This window comes from Hippocampus bargibanti, linkage group LG19 (assembly GCF_051943395.1).
Source record: "Hippocampus bargibanti isolate YZ-2025 linkage group LG19, ASM5194339v1, whole genome shotgun sequence".
In the NCBI taxonomy this organism is placed as follows: Eukaryota; Metazoa; Chordata; class Actinopteri; order Syngnathiformes; family Syngnathidae; genus Hippocampus; species Hippocampus bargibanti.
Window position 1 is genome coordinate 9038399 of NC_142752.1, and position 26773 is coordinate 9065171.

Genomic DNA, 26773 nt, shown 5'->3' on the forward strand with positions numbered 1-26773 from the left:
TTCGCTCCTCATCCGAAGAGCTTCATCAGCGATCTAAAGTTGTGCTGGTAACTCTGGCCCCATATATATCCTTAATAGACAGAGGTGGCAGTGCCAGACCTGTGCTCTGATAGATTCCTGCTCTAAGGTTGGGGGAAGCAGTGGAGTACTCCCTGAAGCTAATCTGATTACTTATTTTGTCCTGTTTGATTATGTCCTGTGACTGGCCCTGATTGCCCCATTAACCCTGGTATCACCTCATTAGCATGATTATACATATATTATATGATATGATTATATGATATGATTATATGATTATATATTATATATATAGCTATGTGGTAACGACCTAAGATTTCTGTTGGAAGCACGGTCTAAATTAAACCTTAAGGTTACCACGTAGGCTTAGTCATGCTAATGAGGTGATACCAGTGCAATTGGAGCAAGGCATAGACCATTAGAAGTAATCACAGACCAAAAGAAGTAATCAGATTTGCTTCAGGGAGTAGTATACTGCTCCCAACCTCAGAGCAGGGACCTGAGCAGAGGTCTGGCACCACCACAACTGTCCATTAGAGATATATGTATGGGGCCAGAGATACCAGCACAACTTTAGTTCACTGACTAAGCTCTTTGGATGAGGAGAGAAACATCTGACCTTCAAAGAAGTACATATGACTGAAAAAAAACTTTCATCCATGTGTAAAATAAACTGTCTATCGTGACAAGATTTTTTTAGATCACAAATCATATGCATCATATCACTGCTATGAAGTTAAAATAAGATAAAATATATATCAACATACACACACAGCACAAGGCAAAGCAAATATTAAACCGGCGCCGAACGCGGTGGATTCGATGTATATTTACCTCTCTAAGCGGTGGACAGAAAGTGCAGGAAAGCTGTCAGGTGAGCGGGGAAGGTGTGAATACAATGGAAGCGCCGTCAAAGCCCCCCAGTGGCACAATGCGAGTGAAAAGGGAAGAGCGGAGACAGACACGGAGAAAATAAAGAGGGACATGCGAGCGTGAAGGGCAACACAGGGTCAGCCTTTCCATCTTGCCGCAGGGGAAGACGACTCTAAAAATACCCTCTGGCTTTTTCACCCACCACCAAGGGAGGGCGAGAAAGAAAAGAGAATGCCAGATAGCAAGTTAAAAAACATAAATATATATAAAAAACATTTTCCATCTCATTCTGCCTCCATTATTGTATTTTTTTTCGACGCAGAAACCAGAGCAGGCAGCTGTGTTATCCATGAGGGTTACTCCACATTGTTTGGCTGGGGTGCGGTTTTGAGTTCCTTCCTGTTGTTAGACTTGTGCGTGAGGGAAAAACACAGACAATTCGAGCGAAATGGACTTGCGAGGCAGAAAAAAAACTGTGAGGGCTTTTTAACTCATTCACTGCCAGACGTGCAAAAATGTGTCCACTCCAGTGCCAGGGTTTTTGTCATTGTCACTTAAATTCCAGGACCCGTAGAATACTGAGTTTCATTCATAAACATTCAATACATCATGAGTCTTCTTAGCCACTCTTTATTCATCAAAAAAAGTTAATTCCTAAATTATATGGGTCTGGAGTTGTATGAGATTGAAATGAAGGCGGCGTTCCATAATACAATGCAAGACATGTATTGGTTTATATTGCGATTTAGCTGAAGCTGGGAAAAAAGCGCCAACATGGAAAAAAAGGAAATGCTGCGCCCCCGTTTGGAAAAGAAAAAAATAATTGCCAGAGGCGATGGTCAGCGCTTTATCGGCACCCAAGCATGAAAAAGTGTCCTTGGGTGTTTTGAAAGGCACTTGTAAATGAAATGTATTATTCTTATTAAAAATACTAAACCCGAACACATTTGCAAATGGCACTCTATGTCACATTTTCAATTCCCGAATAAATTTGTGCATGGCAGTGAATGAGTTAATGAGCAAAGCAACATTCAAGGACAAAAAACTTAAATAGTTCTTGCTGAGATATCCTTTATTTCATTACTCTGGTATTGCTCATGTCCCTGATTGCACCATCATTCTTAAAAAAACTAAAATAAACTAACATCACCTTCCAGTGAACTCGATTCCTTTTTAAGTGTCATGTTATTATGGTTGGTTTTGAGCTTCTTTTATTTCTTTTTTTTATTTCTCCATCCCAATGCAGGCCCGGGGCCCACTCAAGAGGAGCTACGCCGTCGAGTGGACAACGGCGTCAAGGAATTTTGGTACTTTGTTCGAAGCGAAGTGAAGAAACTGGCCAACATTGAAGTCAGCGACAGGCAAAAATACGCCGAAACTCTCTTGACCGATTTGGGGAACCAGCAAAGGTGAGCATTCGGTTTGCCAGCACAAGATGTGTCATGTTTTCAAACACGTTCAATATCTGCATATGATTACCGTTGATACAGAGACGGAAAAATTCAAACAGCTAAACGAGAGAATGCTGCTTGTGTTTCTGATCTCGCTACACAATTTGGCTCGTCTACCATCTGTCGGGTGCGGGGGGAGAGGGCCAGCGGGGGTCCTTCAGCTCGGTGGGAAGCTCAACATCCGCACTGTACTCTTCTTAAGAACCAAAGGTTCATTGATTTATTTATTTCCTTTTCTTCCAAGCGTTAAAACACGGCAGAGTCGACCTAACTCGCTTTCTCGGGGCTGGAATTCTATTTCCATTCATTTTAATGACGAGAAATGACTACGCTTGGCAAACAAAGACTCTTATCTATGATCGCTGTACTGCTTTATCCTGTTCCGGGACGTGAGGTGGAGGAGCATATCCCCAGCAGACTGGGCGAAAAGGCTGGCCGCTCCCTGGATTGCTCAGAAATCAGCCAAGCGAATCACTACACGACCAGGAATGACGATGAAAGAACAAGACATTTTTATCCCAAAGGTTTGCCGTTAAATAAAATTGCTCCTCCCATTCCCTCCCAAAAAATAGAGTGAAAGATAAGGACAATCAAAAGACAGTTCTGTGTTCAGTGTTCAATAAAATAGGGCAAACTGAATGCTAAGCCATCTTTAAAAAAGTCCTTTACTAAGAAAATAGTGCTAGTTAACTCATTCACTACCATTGGATTGGATTGGATTGGATATGCCTTTATTAGTCTCACAGTGGAGAAATTTACATTTCACAGCAGCAAAGTGATGATTCACAAATTTATTCGGGAATTGAAAATGTGACGTAGAGCACCATTCCCGAATTTGTTCGGGAGTATTTTTTTTCTTACTTAGGTGCCGATACAGCGCTCACTAGACCTCTGGCAATGTTTTTTCCTTCCCTTTTTTTCCATGTTAGCGCTTTGTTCCAGCTTCAACTGTTGTTAAAGCAGTATATAAACTAATTTGTATGTATTGCATTGTATTTTAACTCCAAATCCATATAATTTAGGAATTAACTCCTTGCTGGTGAAAGAACATAATCTAAAGTTTTTTACGCTGCATTGAATGTTTATGTGGTCCTAAAACTCAATATTCTGTGGGTCCTGGAATTCAAATGAAATTGACAAAAACCCTGGCACTGGAGTAGAAAGATTTTTGCAGCGAATGAGTTAAAAAAAGAACAAATAGTGCAAGTTAAATAAGATGTCCGTTCAGGTGCCAAAATACACAACCAGAAAACATAAAATTAGATTAGATTACATGAGCCTTTATTTGTCTCACAGTGGAGAAATTGACATTTCACAGCAGCAAAAACAAAATACAGGAGCTGCTGTAAAGACAGCCACTGTCGCACCGCCATCTTGAAGTCAAAAACAAACAAAAAACAAATAATGTGACACTATAGCAGTTGAGGAAGGAGCACACACGACTGAATTTAGACATGTGTTTATTCCAACTGCTAACAAGTGCATCTACTTCAAACATAGAAAATGCAGTAAAACATTCTTAATTTATACACGCCCCCTGCTGTACACCTGCTGGGTGAGATCCATGGTCCGAGTGCCCGCCACAACACAACAAAACAGACATGTTTTATTTATATTGTATATATTATACATATAATATATATTTTATTTATTCATGCATTTATTTTATACATTAACGATTTAACTGGACGCGTGCCACATTCGGCCTAATAATACGATTTTGCCCACCTACGGATCAAGAGCGTTTCATTGCACAGTTTCAGTGGCCATCCTCATTCCAGGGCACAGCGAAGACTAACGTACATGTCAAAAGTGGTATTTAATCTGTACTCACTTTCTATTCATGCATTCAGCGCCGATAAGAGGTCAGCGCTCCCTTAACGCTAACGCGCAAAATAAACACAGCCCTTTATTTGCACGTCTCATTGAATGGAATCAATTTACCTCTGACTACAAGTGACTGTAAATAGGTCAAGCGTTTATAAGGCCTAACATGTAATATTAACTACAATAGCGGCAAGTAAAGTGCCCTTCGTAGACGTAAGTCGATTCTGTGCGGTCCAAAATGCACAATGTGTATAGCAATACTCCACCCCAGTCCACCTGGTGGCAGTAAAATAATCACATAGCTGCACACAGGAAGCTTCTTTTCCACCCCTGCAAAATTATTTGTCCTATCACATAAGTGGCAGAGGCCCCGACTATTTCTATTCTTTGGATTTTATATTGCTAACTATGCTAACAAACAATCAAATTAACCAGCCATTGACAAAGTCAACCTGACAAAGGCTCTGACTACATTTGGTATATATTCATTATCAGAACCAGCCCTGCGGTGAAGAATCCGTGTCTCCTGTTTTCAAGCGTACGTGCTTGAAAGTCTCACATCTCTCGGCCAAATTAATGAAGTGGAGAAGTGCAATTTGCCATCTTGCACTCCCGCGGGTGGCAAATTGCAATTTGAGCTACAAGAGGTTCTGCTCATATTCACCAAACGTATGTATGTGCATGATTTAGTGACGGCGCCGCACACTGTTCCGAATCCCCGCGCAAAGTTTGGAAGTAGGACAGGCACAAGTGGATATTTGAGTGGTTGCTCAGAAAGTGGTTGCTTAGTTCAAAGGTCACAGTGTCGCTCCGTCTCGATGGCAGATTTCCACTCAGTGTGTGCAACTTATCCAAGTGATTCATTGTAATCCTGCTCAAGTGGCTTACATAGGCCATTGTCTTAGTCATTGCAGGCTAAGCAGCTTTTCAAAGACTGATTCCTCACCCCCACACCCCCCCAACACACACCCACATGCATGCACACACAACTGACGTGGACCTTCATGCAGGTTTCATTTTTTTAAGTCTAAATGTTCCAGGCAGAGGCTACAAAGCTCATGGAAGGAACCCTCCAAATGCTTAACTTCAATTGCAAGTGTCTTTAAAGTACATAAAGTAGCACCATGACAACCTAAGCTCAATTTAACTCGCTCATCTCCAGGGCAAGCATGACATCAACATACTTCCACTACATTAGCGTCTTCAATACATGTGGCTAATTGATTTTATGGTTGTCTGCAATATAATAGAAAATAATTCGATTTCTTCAGAAAATCTCTCCAATAGTTCTGCTATAGATGGCAAAAAAGTGGACTTAAAGTGGACACCTGGGGTGTAACGAAACATTGGTGTGTTGGTGTCCTTTTAACTCATTCTCTGCCATTACCAAATATATTCGGGAATAGAAAAGCATGACGAGGAGCACCATTCGCAAATTTGTTTTGATTTCTTTTTTTATTGCAGGGTGGTGCCGATAAAGCGCTGGTCAGACCTTGGCAATGTTTTTTTTTCCCCTTCCAAGAGGGAGCAGCATTTGCCTTTTGTCCATGTTAGCGCTTTGTTACAGCTTCAGTTGTTGTGAAAGCGTAAATAAATATGTATGTATTGTATTGAATTTTGGACAGCTGATCCCATTTCAAGCTCAGCTAACTCCAAATCTATATAACTTAGGAAATAACTCATTTTTCTGATGAAAGAAGAGAGTCTAAGGTGTCCTAAAACTCAGTAGTCCTGCAATTTGAGTGAAAATGACAAAAGCCCTGCAATTGGAGTGTACACATTTTAGCACATCATCTGGCAGTGAATGAGTTAATGACAGCTTCTTCTCTGTGCTCCTTGTGTGTTTTCATTTTTATTTGTGCATGTGATTATCTTGTTCAGTATACCGCTCAAAGTACATCGGCTATTGTCACCCCCCCCTCCACTTCATTCGGCAGTGGACCCTCTAAAGCTGCTTGCAACTCTAATTTATGCTTGCAGCACAAAGTGAAAAATCTCAAGTGACTGTTCGACACCAGAAGAAATAATCAGATGGGCCACCCTTAATTCAAGTCTTTTTTTTACGTCAATATTTGGAGGCTTTTGTTTGTGTAATCGCTGCTGTCATTCACAGCCTAACACTGCCGTCCAATAATTGGTCAACAGAAAATAGTGGCGTTGATGTGACACCTAGAATGGTATGTGCAGAACACAAAACCTGCATTTTTCTAAACAGAGCTTTTCTTGTATTAACAACCATGTGGCAGAAAGAAAGACCTCATTGATCTCTGCGGTTGTTCTTTGTGTGCTTGTCTTGTTCCTTGTTTTTTTTGTGTGTGTGTGTGTGTGTGTGTGTGTGTGTGTGTGTGTGTGTGTGTGTGTGTGTGTGTGTGTGTGTGTGTGTGTGTGTGTGTTTTGTGCTTGTCAAATTTACTGGCACATCGTGAAAAACCAGATCAGTGTGATGGTGATCTCAACATTATGATTCCAAAACAGATCAGTGTGATGGTGATCTCAACATTATGATTCCAAAACAATTTAATAGCATTAAAAAAACAGTGTCACTGAGATTCGATTAGATTAGCCTTTATTAGTTTTGAAAGGTCCTTATAAATGAAATATTATTATTATTATTATTATTATTATTATTATTATTATTATTATTATTATTATTATTATTATTATTATTGTGGGGAAATGCACATTTCACAGCTGCAAAGTGGTGAAAGTAAGAGTGAAGGAAAGGAAGAAGTAGAAAAATAAAATACAGGATCTGCTGTAAAGACAGCCACTCTCGCAGCGCCATTTTGATGTCAAAACAACAACAAAAAACAATAACAAATAATGTGACAACACAAATGACAGACAGTCATTTTATCCTAAGCACTTTCTGCATCCTCTTTTTTGTATGAAGCAGTTTTAGATGAAAAAAGAGAGGATCAAAGTGTCCTTTTCACCAATGGATCAGGGAAATCATGGTGAAATGTGCACATCTGGAATTAACGGGACAGTCCTCACCACTTCAACTCAACACAATCCGACTTTAGCAGTCAGGTGCATGTTTACTCAATTTCCTCATGTCATCGAAGGCTCATTGGCCCCTGCGCTGTTGTCGATGTCATTCCGTGGGGTCGCAATAGTGCCCTTTCGCAGCCAGCTCTCGCTTCCCGCTGTGAATCCCTGTTGGCTCCCTAGTGCACACTCCAGGAAGTAAAATTGACGGTCCATGCTTCCAAATTCTAATTGGGATGATGAGTAATGCTCGAGAGTTATGCTTTGTAGAGAAAAGCAATACCCACTACGCTCCGGTGTTAAAATAGGACATTTCGCTGCTATGTGGGCGTCCGCGTCTTTGGACGAGCTAGTAAATATCCGAATAAGACCTCTCAGAGACATAGGATTTGACTGATTTGGGTCAAAGAAGTGAGTAATAAATTAAGCTTGCATAAGTGTGTGCTTGAGAAAGCGTTTGTGATGTGTTTGCATGTGCCCGTAGCGGAATACATCAGAGCTGGCGCTTTCGGGCAAGTTTGCGAAGTGGATGGCCACGATATTTGGCAGCGCGTGACATCTACACACATTTTCTGTCAGAGTCTTTGCAGATCGGCAGATTTATCCCAGAAAGAGCTATACAACCGTATCATTGTGTTGTCACTCAACAAGATGTAGATTAAACATTTTGAGTTGGTGTAATATTGTTTTCGCAGCCTTCCATAATCATAATGTACTTTTCGGTATGTTCTGTGCCCTGCGGAGGATAGCAATAAAGCCTTACCATCTCCATCTACCTGCTGTAGTTCAAAGAAGAGAAGAATAAATCCGCAACCTTATTTTATGTTGATTTAATCTGTGCGCTGTGTGGCAACTTGCCCCGGTTTGAAATCAGGAGAGATGAGAAAAAAAGAGCCAGGAATAAGATCAAAGACATCTCTGTTTGCATCTTGTGTAAATATTCGCTACGCTTTGCCAGGATCACAAAATAGACAACATATCGCATCTCTATGTGCAAGCAGTCGCTACTACCATGGCGGAAATTGAATGTAATTGGTTCTGCGACCAATCTTGTAACTCACATCACTTGAATCTCAAATGAGTTTCATTCATTTTGTGTTGGCAGGTCCATCATGGCCGACCTGTACTACCTCAGCCAAGCCGATGGAGTTGGCGAATGGCGGATAAAGGAGGCCAAAGATCTATCGGATCTGGTCCAAAACAGAATCACCTACTTGCAGGTACTTGGAAACTACACATGGCGCTTCTTTCCTCTCTCGGTTTCTTTCATTTCCTTCCTCTTGTTCCCGCCCGTCACACTTACGGACCTATTCGCAGCGTGTCAAACTCACCCACAACGAAAAACATCCTACCTGTCGGGCAAATGTTGTTGTTTTTTTTTCCTCTTTCGCATACACTTGCCAAAACCCTTCTGCGTTTCTTGTCACCATCTTTCACACCTGCTTGTCTCATTTGCACCAATCCATAACTGTCGCCGTCACTTTCCTACCCGGAGCAGGTGAGAGGCGTGATGGTGCACTGTCTCACCATTCAAGTTCCTTACTGCTTGTTGCTCGTAAGCGCTTTTTATAAAATAAAATAAAAACTAAAATAGTGACTGTCTGCTCGTGTGGGATGGCATGTTCTACCCATGCTTAGGTTTTCTTCCCACTTTACATGGAAATGCACTTTCGGTTGAATTGAAGACAGTAAATTGCCCCCTTTGGTGTGAATGGCCGTTTTGTCGATAGAACCGCCGTGATTGCGCATTGTAGTTTACAGCCGATGAGAACGAAGCAAAGCGGTACAATGAAGAAAACGGATGGCTCGAAGATTGAAATGCTCCACAGGGATTGATACAGAGCTGTAATCAATGAACAATATGTGTGTTATTGTGGTTGCAATGTAACCGGAACCCCCTTTTCCATGTCGTCAATGCAAAACCATCCAACGATATATATAACAGGTAGGATGTTATATATATATATATATATATATATATATATATATATATATATATATATATATATATATATATATAGTAAAGTCTCGTTATATCGATATTCAAGGGAGTCCGAAAAAATATCGATATAACCGGGACTATCGATATATCCGACCCTGTTTGCATGTAATTTTCTCCGTGCGTGCATAGAAATAGTATCGATATAACCGGGACTATCGATATATCCGACATCGATATAACGAGACTTTACTGTATATATATATATATATATATATATATATATATATATATATATATATATATATATATATATATATATATATATATATATTGACTTAGCATACTGGTACTGGGACGCTAAGTCACACAAACGAACACCTTATTCTGCTCGACCGTAATTTTCTTTTGTGTCGTCTTCGGCTGAACACTAGCCTGTGGTGGGGTCTTTTTCGGTCCCAAAAAAGCAAAACTATCCACTCCATAACAAACCACGTCTGCAGTGAGTGCACTCAAAGAAAGTGGGTGTGGAAAACTAGTCCGGCAGTCATGGAAGCGCTGTTCAGCCATGTGGCTTGGTGTTCTTCCGCCGAAAACTGGTCTGCCAGCCTGTGCGGCGCTCCATGTTTCCCGAAAAGTAGTTTGTATGCCACGATGATATTCTCACGAATTTAATGTTCGGAAGGCGAAAAGTTCATTAGCTAAAGCGTTCTTAAGCCGAGGTATCACTGTACCAGTAATTTACGTGTCACAATCAACTCGCCCGTGTGTCACTTTAACTAATACCACTGCTAGTTTGCTACACTACATTAAACAACGCGCATCATTCTCTCCGGAGGTAGCCGCAACTACGTCACCGGCCAGAAAAATGGCGGAACAGACTCCTTTTTTTTCCTGTATATCAAGCATGAAATTACACTATTTTGCATGGATTGTAATTCCGTGTTCCGGATATCAGAATTTCCATTGTAGGGAATCAATCTTTGCTATTATTTAGCAGTAAAAAAATAATACATGTAATTTCTTTCCCAGGTTAAGGAATTTTCCTTTGACAGAATTCCTTAGGAAAGAATACTTACTGTAATAATAATAATAATAATAATAATAATAATAATAATAATAATAATAATAATAATAATAATAATAATACAGTTTATTTACAAGCTCCTTTCAGAACACCCCGGACACACAATTAAAAACTACCCAGAACAATAAAACCATGAATAAATAATAAAATAGCAGTTGGCTGCCTTGAGAGTAGTTTTTACAAATAATTCGTCCACCTGCCCGATGTACACGGTCGATGGCGTTTTCAATCCGCCGCACGCATGCCGAGTGGCATGTACCCCCACACCCCCCGTCGGCACGCTCCCGTTCCTCTACCGCGCCGCCGCTGTGTTTTGGGTGCCACGCTGCGCCCTGCAGCATTAATGAGCCGACATGTTTGATGAAGAGGACCGAGTCGGCCCGGCTGGGCGGAGACAGGCCCACTAACAGCTGCTGTCACCGCTGCTGAGGGATCGCACCGCTCCACCAGCTGCCATTACTAATTTATCACACACAAACACAGACATGGCGATGCACAGATGGGCACACGCACACACACACACACACTCACACACACACGCACGCACACACACACACACACACACACACACACACACACACACACACACACACACACACACACACACACACACAGAGCGACACACACCTGTGTGAGCCTTTTTTCTGCATTTGCACCACAACCGACACGGGTCCGCACGCGCAGACTCCCAACAACCCCCCGCAGCCTGTGCCACCCGAGGTATTCTTTCCCCTCGTTCTTGCTTTAACTAATTCCGTTTCTGCCTGCGCCACCTGGCCACTCATGCAGTGAACATGACAGCTCGTTTGAAGAGTCTTCTGTCAAATGAGATTTTTTCCCCGCGCTTTTGCATGTTGATGTACTGTACAGGTGAAAGGACAGCATCGTTTCTTGTCAGAACTTTCCGGTAGAGCTTTAAATAGAAGCTTGGAGTTGAGGTGTGTAATTATTTCTTCTTAGTCTTATGGATTCAAAGATAATTACAACTGATTTTTTAAAGGAACACTTTATGTAAACGTTACTTTATGTTTGTATTAAAAAAAAAATTGTCTCCGGGGTGCCTGCCCACCCATCAAGTGTGAAATTAAACAACCAATTCAATCTTTCCTTATCTGCCCAAATCATGACAAACCAATGAGAGCCAATGTGTATGTGGAACTGTTGCAGCTTGGAATTGAAGTGGATTTACATGGGACTGGGTATGTGAGATATGTACTGTGCAGTGTAAAGGACAGCATTGTTTCTTGTCAGCACTTTCCGGTAGAGCTTTAAATAGAAGCTTGGAGTTGAGGTGTGTAATTATTTCCTCTCAGTATTATGGATTCAAAGATAATCACAACTGATTTTTTTAAAGGAACACTTTATGTAAACGTTACTTTATGATTGTATTTAAAAAAAAAAAGTTTTGTCTCAAGGGTGCCTGCCCACCCATCAAGTGTGAAATTAAACAACCAAGTCAATCTTTCCTTATCTGCCCGAATCTTGACAAAAGTATGAGAGCCAATGCAGATATGGAACTGTCTCGGCTTGGAAATGAAATGGATTTATGTGGGGCAGGAGATGTGAGACAATCTCTTTTCGTCAAGTGGTGCTACAGCTTTGTGTTTTTGCTTTTTTTTATGTTGCTGTGCCGATTTCCATTTTGTGTTTGGGAGCCTTTTACTGATCGAGTTGCTTGTTCTGTAGCCACAAAGGGACATATGTCTTATTGTGCCGGTCCCAAGCCCAGATAAATACAGGGTTTGTTTCAGGAAGGGCATCCGACGGAAAAGCTTGGCCAAAACAAACATGCAGATCAAACCTCTAAAGATGGAGGCCACTGATTTGCTGTGGCGACCCCTTGAAGGGAAAAGCCGAAAGGAAAAGAAGAGGAGGTGCTACAGCTTTGTGTTTGCTTTTAAAACTTAGCTTCTCGCAGACATGCACGTTCCATCATGATGTCCTTGATCCACTGGTGAAAAGGATGCTTTGGTCCTCTCTTCTTTCATCGAGAACTGCTTTGTGCAAAAAAGAGGATGTGGAAAGTACTTTAGATTGAGGATTGTGTGTCTGTTGTGTTGAGTTACACTATTTATTTAGTTGTTTTTTGTTGGTTTTTGACTTCACGATGGTGCGGCTGCCTTTACAGCAGCTCCTGTATTTTGTTCTTGCTGCTGTGAAGTATAGATTTATCCACTGTGAGACAAATAAAGGCTCATCTAATCTAATCTAATATAAACTCGTTGTGAACAGGCTAATCTGTTCTCCATCGCTATTACGTTATTGAAGAGATGTGGGGCCACAGGGAGTGGTCCTCTGCTCCCCCCAACCTGAGAGTAGGGACCTATCATAGCTGTGTCCGGCGCCGCCATGTCTGGACATTAGGGATATATAAACAGGGCCGATACGACTAGTCAGACTTTAGTTCGCTGACGAAGCCTCTTGGATAGGAGGCGAAACGTCCGAAACCTTCAAATTTGTACAGATGACGGCTGAAGAAACCTTCTCATTTATTGAAGAGATGCATGCTGTTTTCAAAGTGTTTCATTCATTCACCACATCCACGTCACGATATAGTAGTATTTTACGTTGGATGCTTTATCGTTAACTCTTTCCCCATAAAAAAAATCCAAAATGGTCCGATAGTACAGGACAGATACCAACAGTGTGCATTTTTTTAGGAAGCAGTGTTTGGTTTTATCAGTAACTTTCCATTCTGTGTAAGGTTACGGTTAAAACGGCAATGCCGACTTGAAATGAGTTTTGTCCTAAGTGGTATGGGCACCGAGTGCGATACCGATCGTCGGGTGAAATGTATTTGTTTGTTATGAAGCATTCATCCCGTCCATCTGTTCAAATGGGTGAAGAATCCATTTGGACCGTTGCCACGTGAGCCGTATGCACGTCTCTTTTGATGCACATTACATGTGCATTACCAGCCCATTCGCAAACAAAAATAAACAGACTGCCAAATCAAGCCCAGCGGGGAGCTTTGGTTGGACTCCAATATCTTGAAAGTCTGTTTTTTTTTATTGTCAAGACAAAGCGGAGCGGCTGCAACCTAGAACTGGATTTGGAGCTGCCTTTTAGTTTATAGCCAAACGTCCAGTTAAAGACACTGTGGCGAGTGAAGGTTGAAGTTGTTTGAAGTCTGTTTTTACAAGTGCGAGGGCTTTAATTTGAGATGGCAACTTTTTTTCTTTTTTTATAGAAAGCCACAACTCACAAAGTTAGCTGCTGTCAAAATAAATCCCGCCACTGATATGAGCAGTGGGCCTTATTTGAGCCAGATATCGACAACCATGACAGACTGTAAATGACAAATTAACTCATTCACTGCGAGACGATGTGGAAAATGTGTCCACTCCTGTGCCAGGGTTTTTGTCATTTTCACTCAAATTGCAGGACCCACAGAATATTGAGTTTTAGGACTACATAAACATTTAATGCAGCGTAAGAAACCTTAGACTCTCTTCTGGAGTTATCTGAGCTTGAAATGTGGGCGGCTGCACAAAATACAACATAAAACATACATATTGATTTATACAGCACTTTAACAACACCTGAAGATGGAACAAAGTGCTAACATGGACAAAAGTGAAATGTTGCCCCCTTGTGGAATGGAAAAAACATTATCCGAGGTCAGGTGTGGTTCATTTTAATAAGTTAAAAGGACTTCTGGCACGACCATTCAGTGTCTGCTCATTGTTTGTTTCAACCTGTCACATTTGCTTCATCTTGTCATGTTTTATTTCTGGTTTTGTTTGCTACTTTGGACCTTATTGTTCTGATGACTTTATTGTTTGACATTTTGCTCCTTCTGACTTTATTTAATACAGTTTCTCAAATACTCTCTGCTCCTCCCTCCTGCAAATCCTAACAGAGACAAAAGCCTCACGACTGTACCAATATAAACACTGTAGATTATCATTAATTGGTATGCAAGTCGCTGACATATGGGATTAATGCATCGCCACATGATTAAAAGTCAATGCAGCTCACATAAAAAGTGATTTTCACTCAGTAGTGCCTTCCCTTTTCTTGGTCAGAGCCTCTGTGTCGACTTTTGAACTCTGCTTCAGAACAGACTGTGTCACTCTGTCGTGTTACTTTTGATCCCATCGCTTTTCTTGGTCAGAGCCTCTGTGTCGACTTTCGAACTCTGCTTCAGAACAGATTGTGTCACTCTGTCGTGTTACTCTTGATCCCATCGCTGTATATGGTTGTTTCGTTCCCCCTTGGTGTCATTCAGGTTGCTCCACGTAACGCTTTTCATCGAGTTGTAAAATGGAGTTAGGCAAAGGGAAAACACGTCAAAGGGATTAATGGAGTGGTGGGAAAAGGTGAAATACGACGGGGGGAGGGTGGAAAAAAATAGTGAAAGGCACTGAATGCCATGTCATGCTCAAATGTCAACTGTCAAAAATGGATGCTACATTGTCTCGTGCCGACATATGACTGCAGGTTGGATCCGTAAAAATATACCCTCTTGAAGCCTCGGTCTTAACTCATTCACTGCCATTCACAAATGTATTCGAGAATTGAAAATATGACACAGAGCTCCATTCCCGAATTTGTTTCAGGTTTTGGTTTTTCTTGCGGGGGTGCCGATAACATGCTGGTCAGACCTCTGGCAATGTTTCACCCGTCCACAAGGAGCAGCATTTCCTTTTTTTCCCATGTTCGCACTTTGTTCCAGCTTCAGCTGTGCTATATAAACCAATATGTATGTATTGCATTGTATTTTGGACAGCTGCCCTCATTTTAAGCTCAAATAACTCCAGACCCATATAATTTAGGAATTAACTCTTTTTTTCTGATAAAAGAAGATAGTCTGAACTTTCATACGCTGCATTGAATGATTATGTCGTCCTAAAACTCAATATTCTGTGGGTCCTGGAATTTGAGTGACAATGACAAAAACTTTGGCACAGGACACATTTTTGCACATAGTCTGTCAGTACATGAGTTAATTTCAACATTGCAGAAGGTGTTGTGCACCTCTGGATGTTCCAGCAGAAGTTCAAAATAGAAGGAGGGAGGAATTTATTTTCACGATATCCAGGAACTATATTTTCGTTTGCCTGCTAGTTTTGAGCACACGGTTGAATGGCATTGCCGGGGAGGGGGGTCTACTTTCAGCCACAGAGGAATATGAGCTCATGAGTATTTATAGAAACAGACCTGGGTGTGTTAATTGCGAGAGGGAAAAAAAACACACAAAATGCCCTTGCCCATTGTAATCACGCAACATGTCACCAAGTAGACCAACGAGGCCCGTTGGTGCTGCTAATGATGTTTCTTTGGGTTTTTTTTTTTCTTTCTTTTTATCGTTTCAGCAGCAACAGAGATCAATGACATAAGAAGAAAATGTGTAATTTTCTTTTCCTCCGGTCAAAATAATACATCAGAGTAATTTCATTTACTCATCAGGCAATATAAACTGTTGGGTAGGATTATCAGAGAGAGGTAAGAGCAGAAGAAGCAAACCAAGCTTGGGAAATAGAGTCGTGTAATATGAAACAAAAGGTAACCAACCGAACAAACAAACACCGTCGTTGTGCGTTATTAAAATTCAAGGACCAACTCTTGGGGCGAGCCGAGATGAAGGTCAAGCAATAAATAGTATTAAAGAAATATTGTGCTTTCCCCTAGGACCCGCCGGACTGCAGTAAGGCCAGGAAACTGGTGTGCAACATTAATAAGGGCTGCGGATACGGCTGCCAGCTCCATCACGTCGTCTACTGCTTCATGATCGCGTACGGCACCCAGCGGACGCTCATTCTGGAGTCCCACAACTGGCGCTACGCCCCCAAAGGCTGGGAGAGTGTCTTCCTCCCTGTCAGTAACAGTTGCACCGACCGCTCGGGCGCCACCACCGGACACTGGTCAGGTAGGTGCAAACGGCTTGGAAATAGCATGTCGGTCACTAGCCTGCAAAATAGCTACGTATGCCTTCACAGCAGCTGCGATACATTTTATGTATTATTTTTTTGCTGCAACAGCTAAACGGAAGCGCTGTATGAAGGCCCTGGCTAAAAGCAAACGATGCAATTCACGTAAAAGCACTTTGGCTTCTAATGTAATAGCAGGAGGCTGTCGCTCAATGCTTCCTCTTGCCAACGGATTCTGTGAATTGAGAATCCACTAAATAGACAGCACCAACTTTATGTTTTGAACATTTTCTGTCATATCTTCATAACTCATAACTTTGCTGCTGTGAAATGTAAATTTCTCCACTGCGAGACTAATACAGGCAATCCAATCAATCAATCAACTGTAAACCAAGACTACCGTATTTTCCGGTGGCGCACCTAAAAGCCTTGATTTTCTTCAAAAGATGACCATGCACCTTATACGCAGGTGCACCCTATACATGAATTAATATTGAGCCACAGCAGGTCGAGCAAATCCTGTCAACAGCCACCAACTCCTTTTCCCTGTGTAGAAGAAGTAATGCGTAACCCCTGCCACTACTGTAGCACCTTATAATGTGGTGTGCCTTATATTTGGAAAACTTTGACATACAGTAAAGTGTCGTTATATCGATATTCTCGGGAGCCGGAAAATCGATATAACCGGACTATCGATATAGCCGATCCTGCGGCATGTGAATTTTCTCCTTGCGTTCATAGAAATAGTATCGTAATAAGCAGTACTATCGATATAACCGATATCGATATAACGAGACTTTACTGTATTTATATATTATATTTGGAAAACTATATTTTTTCACATTACCGGCACCCCTCGCAAGAAAAACCAAAACCAGAACAAATTCAGGAATGGCGCTCCACGATATATTTTCAATTCCCGAATAAATTCGGGGATGGCAGTGAATGAGTCCCTTTTCCGGGCATTCCGAAATCCTGGTGCGGTACCAGGACTACGTTCACTGTATCCACCGCCTAAATCCATTTTTTTTTAGAATTGACCTAAATGAGTACTAAAGTGAATGTTGTGATTCTTGTTTGAACTTCCCTGTGGGGACCCAGAAGAAAAACATGCAGCGACGGGTAAACTCCAAGTAGAAGGCTGCATTTTTTTTATTACGGGAGGACTGACACGTGCCGCTGTCTACACACAGCTTGTGTTTACCCCCTCCGCTGCCCTCCCCGTCCCTCCCCACCTCCTCCCTAGAAAATAAACAATGAGGTTGCACAGATCAACAGAATTGTCTGCCTTGAGGCAAAAAAAAATCCTACTCCTTAAATTGGTGTTGAATGCCTCACTGGAATTTAAAGGATAACCAACGTCACTTTTTTGTTTCCTAACTGACATCAGAAAAACGTTTTATAGCATCTAAAATACCCAAAAATATCATACGTAGTATGATATTTTTTTTTTTTACAATTACTGTCATTGACACCCCGTGTTCAGTCATTCGTACACCGAAATGGAATTGCGGAGACATTTGCATTCAAATGCAAAACACCAATAAAAATGACTTAAAGTGTCCAAAATCTGCAGAAAATTGAGCTGCGAATTGGGCATTTTCAGAAAGTCCCGCCCCTAGTTCATGACGTTACGCCAAGACGTCTTGCATTGCTGGAGAATCAAAATAATGGCTTCAGATTCGGAGAATATGCTTTCTTGTTACACAGCCAGTTATGAATATGATTCAAATAGTTCTGAATAGGAATAGCATACATGTTTGCATTCGATGAAAGAATTTATTCCGTGCCAATTTGAGGCAACATTGAGACTAAATGGATCACCAAACAGGAGGCAGAAAATGGCGACCTCTTGTAGACAAGACAGTGTATTGCGTTTCCACAGGCTGATAAATTCCTTATATGGAGCTTGATCGCCCTCTTCTGGGTGCAACAGAGGTTTTCAGACCAAACAAGTACAGCAAAATATATTGACGTGATGGAAGGACTGCTACAATGTGTCTTTTTTTTTTTTTCGGTCAGGGGCGTTCCTTTAGTGACGTCACGTACGGACTCGTCACCAACTCAAAAACAAGACTTCCTGAATATGCAGCGCGAGTCTTAAAACGTAAAATATAGTTATATGCGGTGGAATCGCTGAAAAATACGCTCAGTAGAAGTCATTTGAAGCCATTTTACAAATTATGGACACAACTTGTCCGGAGACGTCGGTTGTCTTTTAAGGTAGTATTAATGCTCGACCAATGGGAAATGGGCGTTTCAGGAAGATTTTTATTCTTTTTTTTTTACAATTACTGTCATTGACACCCCGTGTTCAGTCATTCGTACACCGAAATGGAATTGCGGAGACAAAAGATCAATCTGTTGATAAAATAGGTTACACGAGCGCATTGCACCAGACTCATTTATGAGTATTGAATTTTGAATCGAAAATGATATGATTACTAGGTTGGTTTACAGTTTAAAAAAAATAAAACAAGTTTGCCTCTCTCTGCAAAACTGACAAATCCGAAGCATTTGCAAAAGACGATAAGTGGATTGGAGGGTTTGACAATCAGGCTTTGGCTGCCTGGCGCTCTTATTCACTATCAATTTCTCCCCGCTTGCCTTCCTTGTTCTTGCGGTTGCATCCTTTCAGCTCTTCATTTTTTTCTTCTTTCTCCCAGTACCTCATTTTACTCATGCTCTCCTGGGCTCTTCCTTCTTATCTGCTGCTCTCGGGGTGCCTTGCCTCTCTTATTCTGCCGCCTTTCATGCGTCCTTTTTCGACTATCTCCTCTCTCTGTTTCCACGCTATCTGTCTCCACGGCCTCCTATGGATCCATCGACGCCATCTGGCTGCCCCTGAGCTGACGCCTTATTTGGCGCAATACATCCTGCATTCTTATGCTTTTTTTTAAGTAGGTTGTCTGCGCCACCGCAGGGAACGATTGACACATTGGCTTTGCTAATGTAGGCCTGTTGCTACCTGATTTGTCCCAATTGTCATGTCTATTTCATTAACACTAGGCAAGTGCCATCTTTGCAGCGCAGGGCCGCAGAACAAGGCCCAAAGGCTTAAATATGCAAAACCTGTTGTGATTGTTCCCCTTTCAAATGCGTGTTCTTATTTCACTGCATTTTATACTTAGCATATCTTTTTAACAGAGCGGTTGGGAGCCGATTTATAGAGAAAAAAAACTGGTCGAATTTTATTCACAACCCACCTTCTCGAAATAGCTTTATATTGTTAACACACTTCTTTTAAGTGCTTCCCTTAGGGTGCGAGGCATTGATAGGAATTGTATATGCATCTATGACTGGGTATTTTTGTGAGGGGAAATATAGATATAGCTTCGAGTAGGGGGGCCGGAATCAAAGATAGTGGAAAAAGTCATTATGAGATCTGCTTGTTTCTTGGTGCACATGGGAAATCGCGCAAAACAAAACCTAAAAAGATGGGATTAAAGTGGAAATAACACGCCATGCGCCCGCCTGCGGAATTCCAATGTCTACGGGAAGAGTAGGGCCTTGGAAATGTGCTTGTTGTTTTTATAGGCTCGCTAATTAGGATATAGAAGAGCAAAGTGTGAATTAAAAAAAAAAAGTTTTAGGACCACAGGGAATTGTAGCGGTTAGCATGTTAGCCTCACTGTCCTGAGGTCTGGAGTTCGAATCTTGGCCTGACAAGTTTTGCAGGATCATCGTCAACGGGATTCACCACCATTTGATGTATCAACCTGTTTTAAAGGACTACCGACTTCAAGTCATTTTTATTGGTGTTTTGCATTTGACTGTGTTTTGGGTATTTTAGATGCTATAAAACGTTTTTCTGATGTCAGTTAAAAAAACAAAAAAGTGATGTCAGTTGTCGTTTCAGGCTTGTATAAGTAACCTGTGCTGGTTTGTACTGAAAAAAAAAAAAAAAAAGAAAATATATGCTCTATCAAGATATGTACATGTACAACTGGAAAGAATACTACATATGTAATTACAAAAATGTTCCTATGTACCGTTGTTTATAACTCGAATGTCTGTATTTAGAGGAGCGTCTTTCGTGGCTATTCACCTGCCACTATTCAAAGTGTCTCTGATTCACACCAAATGGAGTTCTAGTTGGCTTTCCTTGACATTTTAGCTTTTTTTTTTTGCAAAACACTGTTTATTCCTTGCCAATACATACTGGTTCTTGGAGCTGCTCCCTCTGACTCGGTTCCATCCGAAGGAAACTTGGCCGCAAATGTGAAGTGACGTGCGGGCACTTTGTAATGCTTATTGAGTATGGAGCCGCCGTATGAGTCAGCATTGCGACACTCGAACCGAGGATTGCTTTTATTTCTGCCCTTGTCCTTAACGTGTTTTTATGGACCCATCGTGTTGCGAAGCAGAGTTTACACGCGCGTTGTAGTTTATTTAGGAATTGCGCCGATGTTCTTTATAGCTATATTAGGACTTGTCTCTTGTGCTTTGGCACCCTCAAAACTGATTATCTGCAAAGGTGGGACAGACACGCACACACACTTTCCGAAGGTTTTATAGCAGAAAGTCAAGGTTTTCTTGCAGGTATATCCCCATTGGTGAATTGGGATTATCAGGGCTGCTTGCATGTGTGTTTGCAGCTTTCGCAGGCGTCCCCTTGCGGTTTTCGCTGAGTGCATATGTGCACGTACGCTACAGTGTTCGCGAGTGTGCACGGTCAAACGGTCGGCCTCAGCGTGTATGTCGAGGGCTCTGGCGATGCCGCAAGGTTTTTTTGCTACCCTGGGAGGTGACCTTTACAATCAGTGCGCTTCAACCCTTTGCCCGCGGCTACTGACAATCTCGATTCCGCCTGGTGGCGCTGATAGCCAAGCGACAGCCCCGCCTCCATAACCCTATCACCTATCCTGCCTATCTTTGATTGGAAGGAGCTTCCCTTTGCCCTGTAGCAAATTTAAGCATATTCCCGAATGTGTGAGTCGAAATTTTGACGAAGTCATTCTTCACAACGCAGGGGAGGCCCACGATAAAGACGTCCAAGTTGTGGAGTTGCCGATAGTGGACAGTCTTCACCCTCGGCCCCCCTACCTGCCTTTGGCCATTCCAGAGGACTTGGCACCGCGTCTGAACCGCCTACACGGTGACCCCTCCGTCTGGTGGGTGTCGCAGTTCGTCAAATATCTGGTTCGACCACAGGCCTGGCTGGAGGAAGAGATCCAGCAGACCACTGCCAAACTGGGATTCAAACACCCCATCATTGGGTAAGAACATGTTTTTTTTATTTATTTAGTTTGTATTTATGTATTTATTTATTTATTTGTTTGTTTGTTTATTTGGTTATTTTATTTATATATTTTTTATATGTTTGTTTATGTATTTATATATATATATATATGTTGATTTTTTTTTGATGTATTTATCTTTTTGTACACCCTTTTTGTTTATTAGTCGTGCATTTATTTCTATGTTTCTTTGTTTGTTTATTTATTTGTTTGCATGTTTGTTTGGTTTGTTTATTTATATTTGTTTATGTATTCATTTATATATTGATATATTTTGGATTTTTGATTTCTTAATTTATTTATCTATCTATTTATTCATGCATTTATTGTTTTACTTGTTTGCTTGTTTATTTGGTTTGTTTAATTATGTGTGTTTATTTTTATGTTAATTTCTGTATTTATTTATATATTGGTTTATTTATTTATATGTGAGTTTATTTGTATGTTTCTTTATTTATTAATTTGTTTTGTTTTTTTATTCATGCATGTATTTGTGTGTGTATTTATTTATTTATGCATTTGTTGGTATGTTTATTTATGTTTGTTTATATTTTTTATATTGTTTTTTTATTTATCTATGTATTCATGCATGTGTTTGTTTGCTTGTTCATTTGGTTTGTTTATTAATGCTTCTTTATGTATATGTTTGTTTATGTATTTATTTATATATTGATTTATCTTGGATTTGTGATTTCTTTTTATTTATCTATTTATTCATGCATTTATTTTTTTATTTGTTTGCTTGTTTATTTGGTTTGTTTAATTATGTGTGTTTATTTTATGTTAATTTCTGTATTTATTTATATATTGGTTTATTTATTTATATGTGAGTTTATTTGTATGTTTATTTATTTATTTATGCAGTTATTTGTTTTGTGTGTGTTTTTATTTATTTATGCATTTGTTTGTATGGTTTTTTTATTTATGTTTGTTTTAAGTTTTTTATATTGGTTTGTTTATTTATCTATATATTCATGCATTTGTTTGGTTGTTCATTTGGTTTGTTTATTAATGCTTCTTTATTTATATGTTTGTTTATGTATTTATATATTGGTTTGTTTTTATTTTATATGTATTTTTTTTATTTGGTTATTTTGCATTTCCCTAAAGTCTTTCCAGGGTGTCTGTCAGCGTTTCAAAGCAAACAGAAGACCCACCAATAAGCAAATAAAGACATGGCTTGCAGCCATTCGCCGAGGTTAATATCAGGTTAATACAACAGTTGGGGATGCAACCGAAACTGGTCTATTGTGCGTTTAATGCTTTATCTTCTACAGAATAAAATTTGAGATTGAATAGTCGCGCAACCTGCTGCAAAACAGACCCAAGTGGGCAATGAAGATGTCCGCCATCTAAATATTGTAAAAATACAACACCCACCACCGTGACTCGTCCATCCATCCATTTTCGAATCCGCTTTTCCTCACAAGGGGGGGTCACCGTGACTCGCGGCCCGCTAAAGGCTAATTGAGTTACGTATACGCCGTTGTCTGTTTCCAGTTAATCTCAAACAAACCACCCTCTTCTTAAATATTCTGCTCATAAAAGATAACGCTAATATAGCTCTGACTCTATTATTATTCTTTTTAATTTTTTTTCTCGGTTTAGCTCGAAAAGACGTGTTCTTTCATCAAACTCTTTTAAATGACTTCAAAGTATCCTCATGACAAGTGTTCAGAGCGGGTTGTACAACCTGATGTTGAATATTAAAACCATTTCGAAGTCTTGCTTTTTCTGTGATGACAGCTTTCAGTTTTCTTTTTTTTTTTTTTTTTTACATTTGTGCACTCTCGACTGGAGACGGACTCAATCCAGCAAGTTTAGTCCCGAAGTGAAGTATGAGCAGCCATCTCAATTTAGACCGCTGCCACCTGGACTCGGCCGTTTGGAGATGATAAATGGACAGATGGGCGTTTTTTTTGTTTTTTTTTTTGCATTTTTTTCCCCTCATTATTATTATATTTTTGGTCCTCCTTGCAGGAAACATTTGCATTTTGCCCGCAAGCCCATTCATTCTCTTCATGCTGCACTTCCTATATCGGCTTGTTATTGTAGCACCCTGACTTAGCCCAGATGGGAGTTTTACCATTGGACACCCATGCGCATAATGATGAGGGCACAGGAGGCAGTCACAAGAAAAGCTCCGTGTGAGAAAAATTGACTTTTAAATCATTTTGCTGAGTTGGACCAAATGTATCACAATGTCCCGGGAGCCTCCAGAATTCTCCAACTGTCCTGGGAAAGGAAAAAAGTTGAAAGTAAACATCCCGAGACTGCGAAGTCGGTCTCCCTGAAACTCCCGTTTGCAGATTCCCGTCAAAGGATTCAAGTTCCTCTATGGAAACTGTTTCTGCAAGCGATCCTCGCTCATTGCGCCGCCCGCTACGCTCATATCGTACTGTCTCTTTGTTCCGACTGCCTCTGCTTCCTTTCATAAGCACGGCAGTCGCCGTCCGTTAGAGCGCCCCCCCTCCCTGCCTCCCCTTTTATCTCCACGTCCTGTTCTACTTTTGGATTCAGTTCTGATCGCGACTCGCGTTTTGTTTGTTCTTGCTGCTAAGGCTTGAGACGCCGCTCTCACCTTTCCCTTGCGTTCCCCCTTGGCACCCATCTGTATTCACCAGCCTCTCGCTCTCCACACATCTCTTGCTACGCTTCTTTTGTGTGTCCCCGATTCAACGCACAAGCATGCACGTTGCCTCCCAATCGAAAATTGATTGGATTGGATTGGATTAGCCTTTATTGATTCTCTTCCCACCTTCAAATCCCATCTCAAAACCCACCTATTTAAAATGGCATTTTCTGTGTAGCTCTATCTCTTGTTTCTATTTATAATTGTATTTTATTTATTGTATTCTATTTGTAATTTTATTTTATTTATTATAGTATTTATGCTTGTCTGTGACAGTAAAGTGTCCTTGAGAGCTTTGAAAGGCGCTTAAAATAAAATGTATTATTATTATTATTATTATTATTATTATTATTATTTATCAGTCTCTCAGTGGATAAATTTATATTTCACAGCAGCAAAGTGATGAAAGAGGAAAGGAAAGGAACAAGTAGAAAAAATACAGGAGCTGCTGTAAAGGCAGCCATTCTCGAGGTGCCATTTTGAATTCAAAACAACAACAAAAACTAAATAAACAATGTGACCTAACACAAAAGACACAGTCATTCAATCTTAAGGGCTTTCTTCACCCTCTTTGTTGTATGAAGCAGTTCTTCATGAAAGAGGAGAGAACCGAAGTCTCCTTTTCACCAGTGGATCAGGGACGTCATGTGAAATGTACACGTCTGCTACAAACTAAATGTTGAAAGCAAGCATAAAGCTGTAGCATCCATTGACAAAAAGAGACTCTCTCGCATCTCCTGTCCCAGGTAAATCCGCTTCCATTCCAAACCGTGACAATTCCACATACGTACCAATGCTCCTTTCTTCTCATCGCGGGCTCCTCAAGCCATGCATCCATCCAGTCGCAGGCATTCCAACACTGTAAAAATGTTGGATCCTTGCACCCTCACTCAGCTACTCAACGAGATAAAGTTGCAACAAAGTGCCCGGAAGCTTCTGTCAGCATTTGGGGCGGTTGGCGATAATGTGTGCGAATAAGGAAACCGGTGTGGGCAAGTTTTTGAAGTTTGAGAAGGTGATGGTGTTTTCCTTTATAAAATCAGAGACCCTTTTCGACCCTTGACAATTGAGCGTCCATTCAATCTTCCTTTTGCCCAGAGCTTGCAATTTTCCCATCCGCTTATTGATCATGTTTGTTTTTGATTCTCATTGGAATCCAAAATACCGTAAATGGGGTTTGTTCGTCTTCCCCCCCTCCCCCATGCCCTCCCATGCTTTTCATTTTCCTCATCTCATCGGCGCTCATTATCGCTAATGTATCCTTAAGGGGTGGGGGAGGAAGGTAGGCGACTTACTTCTCAAAGTATGTCAAGAGACCATTAATGGTCTCTTCATGCGCTTTTTGCATACCTTTCAAGATATCTGAGTGCCTTAGGAAACTGGGCTTTTAAATTGGTCTGGAGGACGCTTTCTTTGAGTTTGTGCGCCGTCTTGGCATGGAAGATTCAATGGCAGTCGTTGGCTCGATGCTAAACTGCTAACAACCCCCCCCCCATGTTATTTTGCGGATTATAAACAGTCAAGCAGCAAGAATAATTGCGGTTACACAAGGACACAACAACCATCGTTTAAAGTATCGTTGCGACGTAACCACATAGTGCTTGTACCCCCCCTGAGTGGCCCCCCAATCGTCGCCACCGCCTAATCTGCACCGTCTAACCAGTGCATCATGCAACAACTCCTGAATAAGACAATAGCGAATCTGTCTCACACTCGTAAAGCTGCTAAATCGAGCGGGGCCCAGTGATGTTTAAATCCTTTTCATCGTCTTCCAAGGTGCTGACGTCACATGCAAATTAAAGATTTATTTGGTGGAGATGGAGTTTTGGGGGATTTTATTTCAGGGGAGGGGGGCCATATCTCCAGTGTGGGTGTCGGGTGCCAGTATGCGCGGCGTGCTTTGAAATCAGGTTGGGCGGGCTGGTGCGAGTGAGATCCGGTATGGCATCGAGGAAGAGAAGTAAAGAGGTAAAGAGACGGCGATGGAGCGAAAGAGATAAAAAGCCAGAGTTGACAAACACCCCCTCCCATGTGTGTCCTTTTTTGTCATTGAAATAAAAGGGTCAGTCCTCCGATGCCGTCTGAGCTCAGGCCCAGTCTGTTTAGGATTCTGTCTCAGGAATCTCCAACCCAACACCCCCCCTTCCCCTCCAGGCAAGAGAAGCTGGTGGCATCCATTTAATTAACTCACAGCTGTCCGTAGCCCGACACAGATGGTCAAATTGGGCAGAAAGACTCCAAATGATTTTTATTCATCGCATGCATTGATTGGAACATGTTGCGTATTTTAACCCATTCACTGCAATTCCTGGGAATGGGTGTGAATCCAGCTGTGGTCAGACCTCTAGAAATGTTTTTAGCTCCCACAAGGGCGAATCATTTGCATTTTGTACAGCTGCTCCAATTTCACGATCAGATAACTCCAGCCCAATATAATTTAGGAGTTAACTTTTTTCCTGATGAAAGAAGAGTTTTCTTACGCTCCATTGAATGTTTATGGAGTCCTAAAACTTAATATTCTGTGGGTCCTGCAATGTGAGTGAACATATGATTAGATTACATTAGATTAGAGTATAGATCAGATTAGATTAGATTAGATTAGATTAGATTAGATTAGATTAGATTAGATTAGATTATACTAGACTGGCTATCTATCCAGCTATCAAGCTCTCAGCTGGCTGGCTGGTTAGCTGGCTATCTATTAGCTATCTATTAGCTAGCTAGTTTTTTATTTATTTGAGTTATTCCGGGTTCAGAGTCAGAATCAGAAAACCTTTATTTGTCCCACAATGTGGAAATTTGGGTTGAGTGAACGCTGGCGCATGTGGCTGCCACTGCTCAC

General features: G+C 41.0%; 1 protein-coding gene across 2 annotated transcripts in view; it reads left to right on the forward strand.

Moving 5' to 3' along the window:
- The window catches only part of fut8b (fucosyltransferase 8b (alpha (1,6) fucosyltransferase)), an 84831-nt gene that overhangs the window by 53397 nt on the left and 4661 nt on the right, over positions 1-26773 (forward strand). For both annotated transcript variants that reach the window (XM_089021434.1, XM_089021435.1), the window contains 4 exons: positions 2138-2300; positions 8266-8380; positions 15821-16058; positions 21032-21278. In XM_089021434.1, coding sequence (XP_088877560.1) covers positions 2138-2300; positions 8266-8380; positions 15821-16058; positions 21032-21278 — 763 coding nt within the window. The remainder of the gene's footprint in view (positions 1-2137; positions 2301-8265; positions 8381-15820; positions 16059-21031; positions 21279-26773) is intronic.